This window comes from Haemaphysalis longicornis, unplaced genomic scaffold (genome assembly GCF_048455015.1).
Source record: "Haemaphysalis longicornis isolate Haplotype H1 unplaced genomic scaffold, Haemaphysalis longicornis Haplotype H1 scaffold_2, whole genome shotgun sequence".
In the NCBI taxonomy this organism is placed as follows: Eukaryota; Metazoa; Arthropoda; class Arachnida; order Ixodida; family Ixodidae; genus Haemaphysalis; species Haemaphysalis longicornis.
The window spans coordinates 236,586,079-236,600,634 of record NW_027526295.1 but is presented as its reverse complement, the minus strand read 5'-3'; the positions used below and the strand labels follow the sequence as shown (position 1 = coordinate 236,600,634).

The window sequence follows — 14,556 nt, the reverse complement described above, 5'->3', positions numbered from 1 at the left end:
TAAGACAACGGGGTCTCGCTTTGTTATGCTATTAGTTCCAGGTTCGATTCCTGGCGGTGCCGGTAAATTCTTTTATTTGTTCGCGGGAGTTTTCTGTTGACACCAACGGTCGCAAAAGAACCCTTTTGGGGTAGAGGTAAAAAAGCTTTGCTTTAAAAAAGAACTAGAACCTCTGGGATTCATGAAGCTGGTTCGTGCGATTGCTACCTAGAAGCAGATCCTCTGCACCACTGGACCAGTGTTACGATTCAGCGCGCCGCTACCCTGTGCACGCGTGATACAACTGCGGTGCAGCTATCTGTGTTGCGGTGAGGCCAACTCATTCTGCGCTCCGAACAAGTAGTCTCTACAAGCCAGAGACTAGCTGACGTGCGCCCTCGGCCGCCGGTTCCTGCGCGGCAGCTGCAGGAACCGGAGGAATCCTGTTTGAGTGAAGCGTGTTCCACCAGGCTTGCGAGCGACTGCCTATTGTTGGACTCCTTCTTTCCCCCCTCTCTCCGGCAGAGCGTGCGCCGGCTATCACGAGACCTGTGGAAGGTGTTTTTGTGTGTTTATACTTTTAGTGCCGTGCGCAAACTCCTTTTGTTGGTTTCAACTGTGGTTATAAATTTCGACCTGTGGCCAGCCGTGTCAGTTAGCCCCGTCGCCCCGTCAGTTCAAGTCGTGAATTGTTTCAGTGGGCTGTCTAACTGGATCCATGCCGCACGAGTTTAAAAAGTGATTTTTTAAAAAGCTGGATTCATCCTTTCTGTTAGTTGAGTACTTAAGCCCCACGGATTTTTCAAAAGTAACAGTTTCTTAAAGAATGTTAGAACATCTTGCCACTTTTACACAAATAAATAAACGATTCGCATTGCCTATAGAAGGCGCAACAAGATGTGCCATGGCTACTGATTGCTGGGGGCCGTGAGCTCTGTCATCGGATCGTACATGTTAGGGTTGCCGCATGTAAAGTGGAAGCACATACACACAGCAAAGCCTCACTTCACTACAGTTAAAGTAATCAAAACAACATCCCTATGCGCATCTTTATCCGTGAGTTTGGTGTGCATGTACAAGGAAGGTAGTATGGGTAGCCGCACCTGGCAATGGGATCGGTCCCGACGAGCTGAGGTGAGTCGACGCCGAGTCCCGCAGCAGCGGCCTGGTCGTGCCGCAGCACCTCGACCACCTGGAGGTCCAGCGTCGGGTACGTCTCGTTGTCCAGCAGTGATGACTCGTTGTCCCGCAGTCCCGGGTGAAGGCGCATGATGTTCGGGAATGGCGGTTCCTGCTGGCCCGCTGCAAGGACCGTGCAGGCACAAGCACACCACCGTGAGGCGTGATTTGGGTATGCGCCGTTCCCCACCCTCTTCCCAGCGTACTTTCCATTCACGCACATCTTTACATATTCATCACTTTGCCTTCTTCACGGTTCGTGTTTTTCACTACGTTTGATTGGTGTTGAGCAAAGAACTGCAGTCTGGTCATACAGCCGACACCAACTCCTCAAATTAACGAAACGTGGTATGCTGTTTCATTACTTACACACCGGCAAAGCTCATAACATTTCCTTTCATAAAATAATCGGAATTCATCGGAAGGGTGGAAATCGTGAGTGTAGTTCATATACTCTGGGCGATTATTTGTTCGAATAAAGGGGCCTGGCAGGCTTTGCTCTGCTGAGGTTCTAAACGGCATGGAGGGCCAAAATTAAAGGGCTGCAGTAGCCTTTGTGTGGCCCACTGCGTGAGAACTCAGTCCAACCAGATTAATGCTTTCCACCAAACGAAAGAGAAAAATGCGGAATAGAATAAAGGCATTAATTTGGCCACCAGAATGTGGAAAAACAGAACGACATCCCACAAAATGCGCGTTGCAGGCTTACATGAAGCTTTATGTATGTGACCACATGTACGTATGTATGTGGGATTATATAGTACATATATTCATATCGTTCTGCAGCATACTCACCTTCGGACTGTGTGCAGCTCATGTTACGAATGTAGCGCCCTGGTGCTAGCCTCCTTCCCCGTGCGTCAGAAACCTCGATGTCGAGGCCGAAGTTACGATTGCGCGACCGATGCCATCTGCTCACTGCGGACTCCACGTTGAATTCTTCCCACCCGCGCCGGCCCGCGGCCAGCACCCGGCTGGCGACCAGCTCCTTCTTCTCTGCATCGCCACAGAACCGTCGTGGTCAAAAATGTTGAAATTTGTATTTCAATGCACTGCAGCCACACTTGTGTAACAGAGGTGCTTCAACCGCTGTGTGCGGTTGACCCCTTCGGCCTCCTCCTTTAGGCTTGGCCTTTAGGCCTAACGTGCAATACAAGAGATCACCTTTGCAAGAAACACAGCGGTCACAGCCTTCAATTCACCTTATGACCTCTTTCACAGCAGCACAGGCCCGAGCCACTATGCAACAGTAGGTTGGCCGGCTATCTTCGATTGCAAAAAGCCCTTTCTATTATTCTTGAGCGCATCATTTAACTATCATCATTCTTTTTTATTACATAGTCCAGAGATCTCATTTCTCGCTGGTAACCGTGGATAGCTGAAAAACGAGTCGCCCTGTGCCATTATCCACTCCCACTCATCGACCATAATCACCGACCGGTAACTGCACATCAAAGCTTCCTGGCGGGGAAAGAGGCCCTTTGTTCTCAAAAGATCCTGATGCCGCATGCGACATCAACCCAGAGGGGTTGCAGACTTTGTATGAACACCGGCCCACTCTTCATCGACAGGCAACATATTTGGCCATCAGGAATCCAATCCTGCGCCCTTATCAGCGCTCCCAGGCTGCAGATGATTTACCGGTGTTCTCCCCATAGGTCACTTGCCAAGAAATCACACAGTGCTGTGCACTGATTCAGCAATATTACTGTACCCCAAATCCACAACTTCCCATAGAAAACAAAACAATTCCTTCCGCCTTCTTCAAACCAACACTTTCCCACACTCAACCAGGATTCGTTTTATGTACCATAACCGATGCTGCGTAGATTCCAATATTGCTACCATGCAAGGCCATACTGTACTACATGAGCGCCGGTTCTCGTCCAGGGCCGAGTATTCTGATACTAGGGACCTTACGTACCCCATATCACCCTAGGGTGTGCAAAAATCCCAAAATTTCCCCCTCCCGGAGCTATGGGAGGACCTGTAGCCAAGCGGTCAGCTGGAGGCCCCGCTTCTTTTGGCGTCCACAGCTAAGACCGCCCGACCGCCCCATGGATATTGCTGGACTGAGGGAGCGCAAGTCACTCACCGGGCCGGCCAGCCTTGACGGGCCTGAGGAAGTGGAACACGGACACGGTGACGGGCGCCGTGGGTGCGTCGAGCAGGTTGTGCGCGGCTGACGTGCCGCTGCCGCCGCCGACCGAGGCGGCCGTACGGTACAGCCGCAGCTTGGCTGACACCAGCGTGATCTCGGTGCCCGGCGACGATCGCGGAAAGCTGACGTCGTAGTGCAGCCGCAGGTGGCCCGGCTTGTTCCACTCCGACGGATCCGTCTGGTTGGGCGTGGAACCTGCAATCCGGCGGAATCGTGCCATTTATGTTAGTTGCGCTACGAAGCTCAGTGCTCTTCGCTAAGCTTCGCGTCCAGTCAGCAGTCGCGTCCGTTCAGGTGGCTAGAGTGCTGTGTCGAAGACCCTGAACAAGCCTACATTATAAAATTAGAATACTTTGCGAATAATGTTTGCTACCCTATTCGATTCGCAGCGCTGTTTTACCATTCAAAGCTGTCGAATACTTGAAATAAGACACCATTTCATTATCTCCCACGAACACTCAGATGTGCGAAGTTCTGACTGTCTACGTTGTTTTTTTTAACAGCGAAGCCGTTGAGCAAACCATTTGTGTATGATGTCCGCAGTTAAAAATACGAAGGCCGAGCGTTCGTGCACGCGTGCCTCGAGCGTACTTTCGTCAAGCTAAGCATAGCAACTTAGGAAGATTGGCGAACATTGACCACAAGAGAGAGAGAGGGGGGAGAGAGAGAGAGATAAAACTTTATTTGTCATCTTTGCTGAGCGTAACCACCCGAGAGGGAGGTTCCGGGTGGGTGCTTCGTCAGACGGCGGCCAGGAGCCCATGGACCCTGGCGGCGTCTTCCGCCAGCTGGATGACCGCAGCTTGTATACTTCGGGAATGCAGCTGAGCAGCGCGGCCTCCCACTGCTCGGAATTACTGATGTGGAATCCGGGGTTGGTGGACTGGGGTTTGAGATGGCAGGCCCAAACCATCTGGGTCAGTGAAGCAGCTGGCAGTCCACGCCATTTGCATGTGTCCTGGTACCTCTCTGGGTACTGCCGATGGCATAGGGCGGGGTGGGGGAAAGTGAATGTCTGCAGCCTACGCCACGCTACTGATTGTCCTCTCGTGAGGGATCTGTGAGCTGCCGGAAGTTTAAGGCGACTGAGCCTATAGTGCTGTGTAATTTCCTGATATGACCAGAGCCTATCTCTTCCGTGCACGTGTCAGACGGCACCTCTTCGGACTCGGAGTCAGCCTGGTTGCAGAATCCTCGGGCTGCCTCGTGTGCCATCTCGTTCCCCGGGAGGGACGAGTGCGCTGATGTCCAAACCAGACGGACTTGTTTTGCTGTCGTCTCAGAGCGGCTCCGTAGTATATGCGCCGCTTCCGTAGAAACTCTCCCTCTTGCGTAATTGCGCATGGCGGTTTTGGAATCCGATATGATTGCGCTGGCCCGTGTACCCGTGATGGCGAGGGCGATGGCCACTTCTTCTCCCGTATCTATGCGGGACGTGTTGACTGAGCACGAGGATACCGCATCACCTTGGTGGTCAACCGCCACTGCCGTTACCGCGCTAAAAAAAAAAAGACTCCAGCGTCCACCGTATCGTGGAAACGGAACGAGGAAGACTCGCCATAGCGTACGCCCTTAGTTCGTTCGCCCTCGTGTCGTCGGGCGCATGCGATCTGTACCGCAGAAGAGCCGCGACTTGAATGTAGGTGATCGTTGGCTCCACATGGCCCGGCCGTGGACACTTCGCATGGCCGAGGAAGAGGCCGCGCTTCGTGAGGATCGGCGTGCAAAGCATCCGCTAGAGACGATAATTAAGTTGCGCTTGCCTCTAGAGTGACGTACGAAAATGTCGACCAAAACTACGAGCTCACTCTGGCCTTGCTCAACATAAGGTCATTGAAATGCCAAGCCGCCGACGTCAACCACGACACCACAACGATATTAATTAAAACTCAACTTTGTGTCCGTCAATGCTCACCTACAACATCTTCGCCATTCAAGTCTTGCGCTTGAGGGCTAGCTTACTTATTTTTTTCTTTGTGTGTGTGGCTAGGTTTTAGAAGTTCTATGCACAATAATTAAAATGTATTCGCATTCTAAAATATTCGATTTGATTTGCAGTTGAAATTTGATACTATCGGCAAACTTCTATTTCTAAGTTTTTTTACTTTTTGTTTTCACGGCGCAGTAGAACAGCAATGAATTTGGTGTGGCTGACTCTGAAAGGTACTCGCTGATTGATTTTGATTTGATTGTAGGGTTTAACGCGCCGACGCAGCGCAGGCGATGAGGCGCGCCGTAGTGGAGGGCTCCGGATTAATTTTGACCACCTGGGGATCTTTAACGCGCGCCGAAATCTCGTACACACGGGCGTTTTTGCTTCTCGCCTCCATTAGAAAAGCGGCCGCCGCGGCCGGAAATCAAACCCGCGACCTACTGCTCAGCAGCGCAACGTCTTAGCCACTGAGCCACCGCGGCGGGTTGAAAGGTACTCGCGCTGCAAACGGAAGAAATTAAGTGGCGCGTCCTTTTTATATTTACACGTATTTAAGTTTCCCTGAATATACACAAATATTTGCTTCGTCATACTGTAAACTTGTGTAAACATTTGTTCCTTGAATTAGTGATTAGTGGTTTTGTCGAATACAATGCGGCAACTCGACTGACCGTCGGTGTAAAAGTGCCAGCATTTGAAAATTGGTATTGTCTAGTACACACGCTCAGACAGGCAACTCAGAAGGCATGAAACAGTCTAGCAGCGATCAGATAACAGACCATGAAGGAAAATAAACAGGCTCGTTTCGTCAACGATGAGCATTAGCTTTCACAATTACTTTACAGTATTCTAAAGAAAGTAAATCCCTCGCTCCACCGGCTCCAAACCAACCCCTACACCCTTCAACCCCGGTGCACCCTCCCCCCACTGTATACCTACTCCACCCAGTACTGCACCACCTCCAACATCTGCCCCTAAAGCCCGGCATCTGATATGAGGACGCCAACGATCCCCATCCCTCACACTCGATACCCGTCTCACGTAAAAGCAGTGAGGGCCCAACTGACGAGCTCAGACCTCAGACTTGGTGCATGCTGATAGAGAGGGTACGAGCAGCCAGAGCATCCAGGCCTTCCCGGACCCTCCCCAACACCCGCCGATAACCTCGTCCTGAGCCCCGCAATTGGAAACTGCCACTGTCACTTTCGCTGTTCCACATGCGTGCAGCTTTTCTGAAATCAAAGGGCCTTTCTCCCGAGCAGCAGTGAAGAAAGGGGTGCTCACAGGACGGGTAGAAGCTCTGTATGCGCTCCGAGTAGACGGTGCGGGCAGTGGTGATCTCCTGGACGCTGGGCGGCGGGCTGCGGACGATCTGCTCGACTATGCGCAGGGTGCTGTTGTTGAGCGGCGCCCCCAGCAGCGCCGACCCGTTGGCCGGAGGGTTGCGGATCCCCAGCCGGTGCAGGATCTGGGCCCGGATCAGCATCAGCTGCTGCTGCTTCTTCCTGCTTGGGAGCAATGGGCGAACGGCGACAGTACGAAATCTGCGCCGCACATGCGCTTCTCCATCGGCAATTTTGAAAGGCATACCAGTTGGCTACCAGGGGAGCATGTGCTCTGGGCCTGCCCAGACCCAGCAAACAATAGCAATGCGTCAAATGACAGCATGACAACCTGATCTTCTCCGCGATGGGGACGAGGACGCGAGCACCATAGTAGAACAACACAATCGGAGCAGCGAAGGCTCCTTTCATCGCTAGGAATAACGGGGCACATGAGTTGGGAGACCGCGCTACTCAGTACGGCTCCGCAGCCCTAGAAGAACCAGAAAGAGTTCCATCCCCCCCCCCCTCCAGTAACATGTAACTCCCTGACCAGTTACATGCAACTCCCCAGGAGTTACAGCCTCCTTTCGAAGTGGATCGAAAATAGACTGTACGTGGCTCTGTCGCGCCTACAAGTGCTTTCGTTGAAAACGAAAATGTTGCGGCAAACTCTAATACTGTCTTGTACAGCCATACTTCACAGGATGGCACTTTGGATATAATATGGCGGCTTAGTGGGTATTCATGTCTTGAACAAACGAACGTGACCTGAGAACGGATACAAGAGATGGAAGCAACCCCGCGCACGCCTCTTTCTCTTTCTCTCTCTCTCTCTCTCTCTTGTGACCGTCACTGTGCGCTTTCTCCTCAGGTATGACTACTTTGCCCAGCTCACGCATCAACAAATGCAGCCTGTTGTCTGGAGCCACGATATGGTACATTAAGTCTGGGTGCCAATTAGCGCGCGATAAACGTCAGGTCATCTTCGCTGGAAACCAGCGACCGTAGTAAAAAAACTTCCCGGGTCGTCTCCACTAACCTGAAACCTTGGGAGGGACGAAGCACGCAGTGTGTACGTTTATTCAAAGATTGTAAGTATATCTCTCTTGCCATACGGCGCGCGCTGATTGGGCGCCGGAGAAGCACCGGTGGGAGGAGCGATGGCGCACTTGCTGAGCTAATGGCTCCCCTTCTTGCGTTGAACCGGATTTAAGCGATTAAAGGAGAAACAGGCTGTCCGTAATTTTGCCCACGGAGATGAAACCACTCGGGAGTAGAGGTATACAGCTTTGCTGTAAAAGTCTCGTGTCTTTGAAGCACGAAGCGTTCTAGCGCGAGGCGTTGGAAAACGAGTGTCCCGGTGTTTTATTACCAAGGCTACAGGAGGCGACGAAACGAGACGCCGACAGCCCGAGCCCCTAAGGTGCTTCGCCCATAAAACCACGATCCTCCTACCTGCAAGTTGACTTCTCTACAAAAATATTGACTCAGTGCATTGCGGACAGACAGCTTTCAGGGCCATGAACAGCCGGAGGAGACGGGCGGGTGTTGGGCGAATGGAATGAAATTGTCTTTTTGTCAAGTGACAGCACCCTGGCTCCGAAACAAAGCCAGGAAGAGCACGGAGAGGGGAGAGAAGCAATAGGAGCCATTTTTGTCCACCAGGTAGCAAGGCAGAAGCGCGTGCTCATCTGTTGCTACGAGGCAAAACAGACGTTTTCGCTGTGCTCACAGTTACGCGCAGTGAGCGCTATAAGTGGCAAGCGCATATATCCCGCAAGATTTATGAAAAAGCTACTTGCGCAAATGGCGCATTGCATACTGCAGCATGGCCCAGCAATGAACATAGTAGTTTTGCTGCTGCAACATGTCGGGTCAAGAACTGCATTGAAATTCAGAATTAAGCAAGATGAAGCGGCGTCTGGCAGTGATTCTTGGAGGAGAAATCAATGAACATAGAGAAATGTGTTATTTTAAGTACCAGCCACATCTCAATACTCGGTCCTCATTTTGTCTGACATCCTCGCAGTGTGCGAGCATATATATATATATATATATATATATATATATATATATATATATATATATATATATATATATATATATATATATATATATATATATATATATATATATATATGTATATATATATATATATATATATATATATATATATATATATATATATATATATATATATATATATATATATATATAACTAGCTCAATGGTAGAGCACCGCACGCGTTATGCGGAGGTTGTGGGTTCGATTCCCGCTTCCGGAAAAAACGGCGCATTTTTTCTCGACTTGAATTTTCAATTATTCATTCCTGCATAAAAAAAAAGGCAATCATACCTCATTCGGCACTATTAAAAAAAACACTGTTAAAACGCCAAACAGCACTGGCAATAAGGACTGCAACTTTGATATGTGTCCTTACGGAATCCCTCGTCCCGTACGTCTCTGTTCTACAATGTATATATATATATATATATATATATATATATATATATATATATATATATATATATATATATATATATATATATATATATATATATATAGCGAATCAGAATAGGAAATGAGGGGCTCGTTGAAAATAAAACAGAAATAAGAATTGGCAGTCAAGAAGACATCGGAAAGCAAAGGGGAGGATGTAGTAGCTCAAGATAAAGAATTTGGAAAATAAGAAAGCGGAGAAAAAATGCCCGCCAGGTGGGATCCGAACCCACGACCTCCAGAATACCGGTCTGGTGCGATAACCACTACGCTACCGGCGGGGCTACTTTAGCCTCCACTTTCTGGGGTATTTATGTTCAGGTGTTTTTTGTTTCCTGCGCTTGGGGGTGGTAGCCAGTGCCACTCGGACTACTCGGGGTGAAGGGGACCTTCTTTTTTAACCCACGGGCCGTGACTAGAGCGTCTACGACATGTCGAGAGTGGTCGACCAGCGTTGAACCCTCTTAAGCTCCCTATGGCACCAAGACTGCCAGAACAGAGGCCCTCGCTATGCATGTAGCGAATCAGAATAGGAAATGAGGGGCTCGTTGAAAATAAAACAGAAATAAGAATTGGCAGTCAAGAAGACATCGGAAAGCAAAGGGGAGGATGTAGTAGCTCAAGATAAAGAATTTGGAAAATAAGAAAGCGGAGAAAAAATGCCCGCCAGGTGGGATCCGAACCCACGACCTCCAGAATACCGGTCTGGTGCGATAACCACTACGCTACCGGCGGGGCTACTTTAGCCTCCACTTTCTGGGGTATTTATGTTCAGGTGTTTTTTGTTTCCTGCGCTTGGGGGTGGTAGCCAGTGCCACTCGGACTACTCGGGGTGAAGGGGACCTTCTTTTTTAACCCACGGGCCGTGACTCGAGCGTCTACGACATGTCGAGAGTGGTCGACCAGCGTTGAACCCTCTTAAGCTCCCTATGGCACCAAGACTGCCAGAACAGAGGCCCTCGCTATGCATGTAGCGAATCAGAATAGAAAATGAGGGGCTCGTTGAAAATAAAACAGAAATAAGAATTGGCAGTCAAGAAGACATCGGAAAGCAAAGGGGAGGATGTAGTAGCTCAAGATAAAGAATTTGGAAAATAAGAAAGCGGAGAAAAAATGCCCGCCAGGTGGGATCCGAACCCACGACCTCCAGAATACCGGTCTGGTGCGATAACCACTACGCTACCGGCGGGGCTACTTTAGCCTCCACTTTCTGGGGTATTTATGTTCAGGTGTTTTTTGTTTCCTGCGCTTGGGGGTGGTAGCCAGTGCCACTCGGACTACTCGGGGTGAAGGGGACCTTCTTTTTTAACCCACGGGCCGTGACTCGAGCGTCTACGACATGTCGAGAGTGGTCGACCAGCGTTGAACCCTCTTAAGCTCCCTATGGCACCAAGACTGCCAGAACAGAGGCCCTCGCTATGCATGTAGCGAATCAGAATAGGAAATGAGGGGCTCGTTGAAAATAAAACAGAAATAAGAATTGGCAGTCAAGAATTGGCAGTCAAGAAATAAGAATTGGCAGTCACGGCCCGTGGGTTAAAAAAGAAGGTCCCCTTCACCCCGAGTAGTCCGAGTGGCACTGGCTACCACCCCCAAGCGCAGGAAACAAAAAACACCTGAACATAAATACCCCAGAAAGTGGAGGCTAAAGTAGCCCCGCCGGTAGCGTAGTGGTTATCGCACCAGACCGGTATTCTGGAGGTCGTGGGTTCGGATCCCACCTGGCGGGCATTTTTTCTCCGCTTTCTTATTTTCCAAATTCTTTATCTTGAGCTACTACATCCTCCCCTTTGCTTTCCGATGTCTTCTTGACTGCCAATTCTTATTTCTGTTTTATTTTCAACGAGCCCCTCATTTCCTATTCTGATTCGCTACATGCATAGCGAGGGCCTCTGTTCTGGCAGTCTTGGTGCCATAGGGAGCTTAAGAGGGTTCAACGCTGGTCGACCACTCTCGACATGTCGTAGACGCTCGAGTCACGGCCCGTGGGTTAAAAAAGAAGGTCCCCTTCACCCCGAGTAGTCCGAGTGGCACTGGCTACCACCCCCAAGCGCAGGAAACAAAAAACACCTGAACATAAATACCCCAGAAAGTGGAGGCTAAAGTAGCCCCGCCGGTAGCGTAGTGGTTATCGCACCAGACCGGTATTCTGGAGGTCGTGGGTTCGGATCCCACCTGGCGGGCATTTTTTCTCCGCTTTCTTATTTTCCAAATTCTTTATCTTGAGCTACTACATCCTCCCCTTTGCTTTCCGATGTCTTCTTGACTGCCAATTCTTATTTCTGTTTATATATATATATATATATATATATATATATATATATATATATATATATATATATATATATATATATATATATATATAAGAGAAAATAAGGGTTGGCAGTCAAGAAAACCTCGGAAAGCAAAGGGGAGGTTGTCGTGGTTCATAGAAACAGATGAAGAATTTTTTGAGTCAGAAAGAAAGTGATGAAAAAAAATCGCACCAGACCGGTATTCTGGAGGTCGTGGGTTCGCATCCCACCCGGCGGGGATTTTTTCACCACTTTCTTTCTGACTCAAAAAATGCTTCATCTGTTTCTATAAACCACGACAACCTCCCCTTTGCTTTCCGAGGTTTTCTTGACTGCCAACCCTTATTTTCTCTCATATTTCACCGAGCCCCTCATTTCCTATTTCTGATTCGCTAGATATATATATATATATATATATATATATATATATATATATATATATATCAGGGTGTCGAACCGGAACCGAACCGAAAACCGGAACTGAACCGGTATTTTTGCCGGAACTGAACCCGAACCCGAACCGGTATTTTTTGAGCACGCTGAACCCGAACCGGAACTGAACCGAAAAAAGAAATAACGGTTACCGGTTAATGCCTAAACGGTTCGATCCTCCGTTGTTGATATAGCACAGTCAGTGCAATCCAAGCCTTTTTTTTTACGTACCATCAACTTCGTACCCGCTCGCGCACTTTCCCCTCCAGACAATTGAACACTATCACGCTCTATCTAACAACAATGGAAATGAATGAACACCAATGTAGCAATGGTCTGTTGCGGCTTGAAGCGCGAGCGTAGTGCAAGCTGACCAAACGAAATCTCATTCTCGGCAGCTTGCAGGGGATATAAAACGACTTTGCCCTTCCCTAGCTGCGACTTTATTGGAGCAATATCAGGCTGCAGGAGTGCTCCACTGCGCAACAGCGAAAGCCCACACCCGATGTGTGCAAACTTTTTGCATTTCGTAATTTGTTTAAAAGGTCCGACACCAGCAAATTGTTAATACTTGACAAGTGTGACCGCAGGAGCTGCTCAGTGGCAAAGCCGTTTGCTGCTGATGCAGTTTTGTCTCTTTCAGATCTGCTTTTTTTCGAAGGTGCACTTGTGCTGACTGCCAAAAGTCGCTACATTACTTCTACTGCTACTCGTTCTGGAGGGGAGTACTGCTGTGGGTGAATTAAAGAGCGTCTGCCCAAAAACGTCCCATCTCATGCTCTGCGCGTCGAATTTCCCTTTCATTTTGTAACAGCATAATCTGTTATTTGTAACAACATAATCTGTTATAAGATTCCGCAATGTAGCACACAGAACGAGGGTCAGCCGGTACGATGACATACTGATTGTAATGCACACATCCGGTATAGCTATCGCAAAAGGAATTGCAGTGGTCAGAGCAATAATGCAGCGACCGAGCGTTAACTAAAGCTTACTTTTAACAAAAGTGTGGCTACCACATTCGATAAGGTGACAGCTAACAAATTATTCAGGGTGACCAAATAATCTAATTCATTTGTAGTATTTATGTGCCTGTTGTACGATTTTTCGTTTTTGTTACAAATATAAAAAATGTGCGCCATTGGTATTAAGCGCTGGTACGCAGGCCTAAATTTAAGGTTTCAAGGTTAGAGTGATGGGCGATTCCATAGCGACGATTGCGAATTCAACAAAAAAGGAAAGGACAGAAAATATATCCCACCATCATATCTCTTGGCGGTGGCTTTATGCATAGTCGCTAGGTCAACATGAAGTCTGGGCGAGAAACTAGGTGGTAAATTGTCGATACTTCATCTGTTTTTCTAATATCTCGTATTTCTAATATCTCGTAATCGTTTAAAGTGTGCTTTGCAATTGTGCCTCTGCCCTTGGGGAACAGCAGCATTTTGAATTTTTCTCTGTATTTTGATTTGACTGTTGTTTTAAACTACTAAATGTTTTTTTTTTAATTTGACCGATAATTGAACTCATCGAACCGGTTTGCGAACCGGTTCAAGCTGCCGAACCGGTTCGCGAACCGGTTCGGTACGTGATTTTGTGGAACCGGAACTGAACCGGAACGAAATGATTTCGCCTGAACCAGAACCGTAACCGAACCGGTATTTTTTTCGGTTCGACACACTGATATATATATATATATATATATATATATATATATATATATATATATGGTTAGGAAGTTAGGAAATGAGGGGCTCGTAAGGAAATACAGAAAGAAATGCGGGCAGTCTACAACGCCAAAGAGGGCATAGGGGAATGGTTGGACTATTTTTTTACCGCTAGTGAAATTATATTTTTTATGTTAATTGAAGCGAGAAAGAAAGAAAGAAAAACACGCGCCCTGGGTTCGGTCCCCACTCTGGGCGCGTGTTTTTCTTTCTTTCTTTCTCGCTTCAATAAACATAAAAAATATAATTTCACTAACGGTAAAAAAAATAGTCCAACCATTCCCCTATGCCCTCTTTGGCGTTGTAGACTGCCCGCATTTCTTTCTCTCTCTCTCTCTATATATATATATATATATATATATATATATATATATATATATATATATATATATATATATATATATATATACAGAAACATAGGTCGGCAGTCTACAACGCCAAAGGAGGCATAGGGGTGTGGTTAGGCTCTATTTTTTACTACGGTTAATGAAGTTAAGATTTTTTTAATATAAGGAAGAAAGAAAGAAAGAAAAACACGCGCCCAGAGTGGGGACCGAACCCACGCCTTTCGATTATATCGCGAATGCCTTACCAATTCGGCTATCTGGGCGACTGTGTTCTCTTTCACTTTCTGGGCTATTTATATTTACTAGAAGTGTATCTGACGCTTGAGGGTGGTAGCCAGCGCCACTCTGACTACACGGAGAGAAGGGGACCTTCTTTTCAACCCCCGGGGCGTGACTCAAACGTCTACAGCCTGTCATGAGCGGGTATCTGGCGGGAAGCCCTCTTATGCTACCTAGGCATCAAGGCTGCCAGAACCGAGACCCTCGCTAGGCTTTCGCAGAATAATATAGTAAGGAAATGAGGGGCTCGTTGAGGAAATACAGAAACATAGGTCGGCAGTCTACAATACAATATATATATATATATATACGTAAATACATGATGCATACATACAACAGCCGACTGTTTTTTCTTGACTCCGAAAATTTGTGCTTGCTGGATATTCGGGGCCTTCCCGAGG

General features: G+C 48.0%; 1 protein-coding gene and 1 non-coding gene across 3 annotated transcripts in view; both read right to left on the bottom strand.

Annotated features, from left to right (window-relative positions):
* Positions 1-14,556, bottom strand: part of LOC144170182 (uncharacterized) — a 56,499-nt gene that overhangs the window by 11,004 nt on the left and 30,939 nt on the right. The window contains exons 2-5 of one of the 2 annotated variants that reach the window (XM_077699802.1): positions 6,537-6,760; positions 3,254-3,514; positions 1,954-2,154; positions 1,083-1,281 (exon numbers count right to left, since the gene is read on the bottom strand). In XM_077699802.1, the coding sequence (XP_077555928.1) occupies positions 1,083-1,281; positions 1,954-2,154; positions 3,254-3,514; positions 6,537-6,760 (885 nt within the window). The remainder of the gene's footprint in view (positions 1-1,082; positions 1,282-1,953; positions 2,155-3,253; positions 3,515-6,536; positions 6,761-14,556) is intronic. The other variant, XM_077699803.1, reaches the window with a different exon arrangement.
* Trnai-uau (transfer RNA isoleucine (anticodon UAU)) lies at positions 14,068-14,139 on the bottom strand. Its single transcript has one exon. It is a non-coding gene; the product is annotated as a tRNA-Ile (tRNA).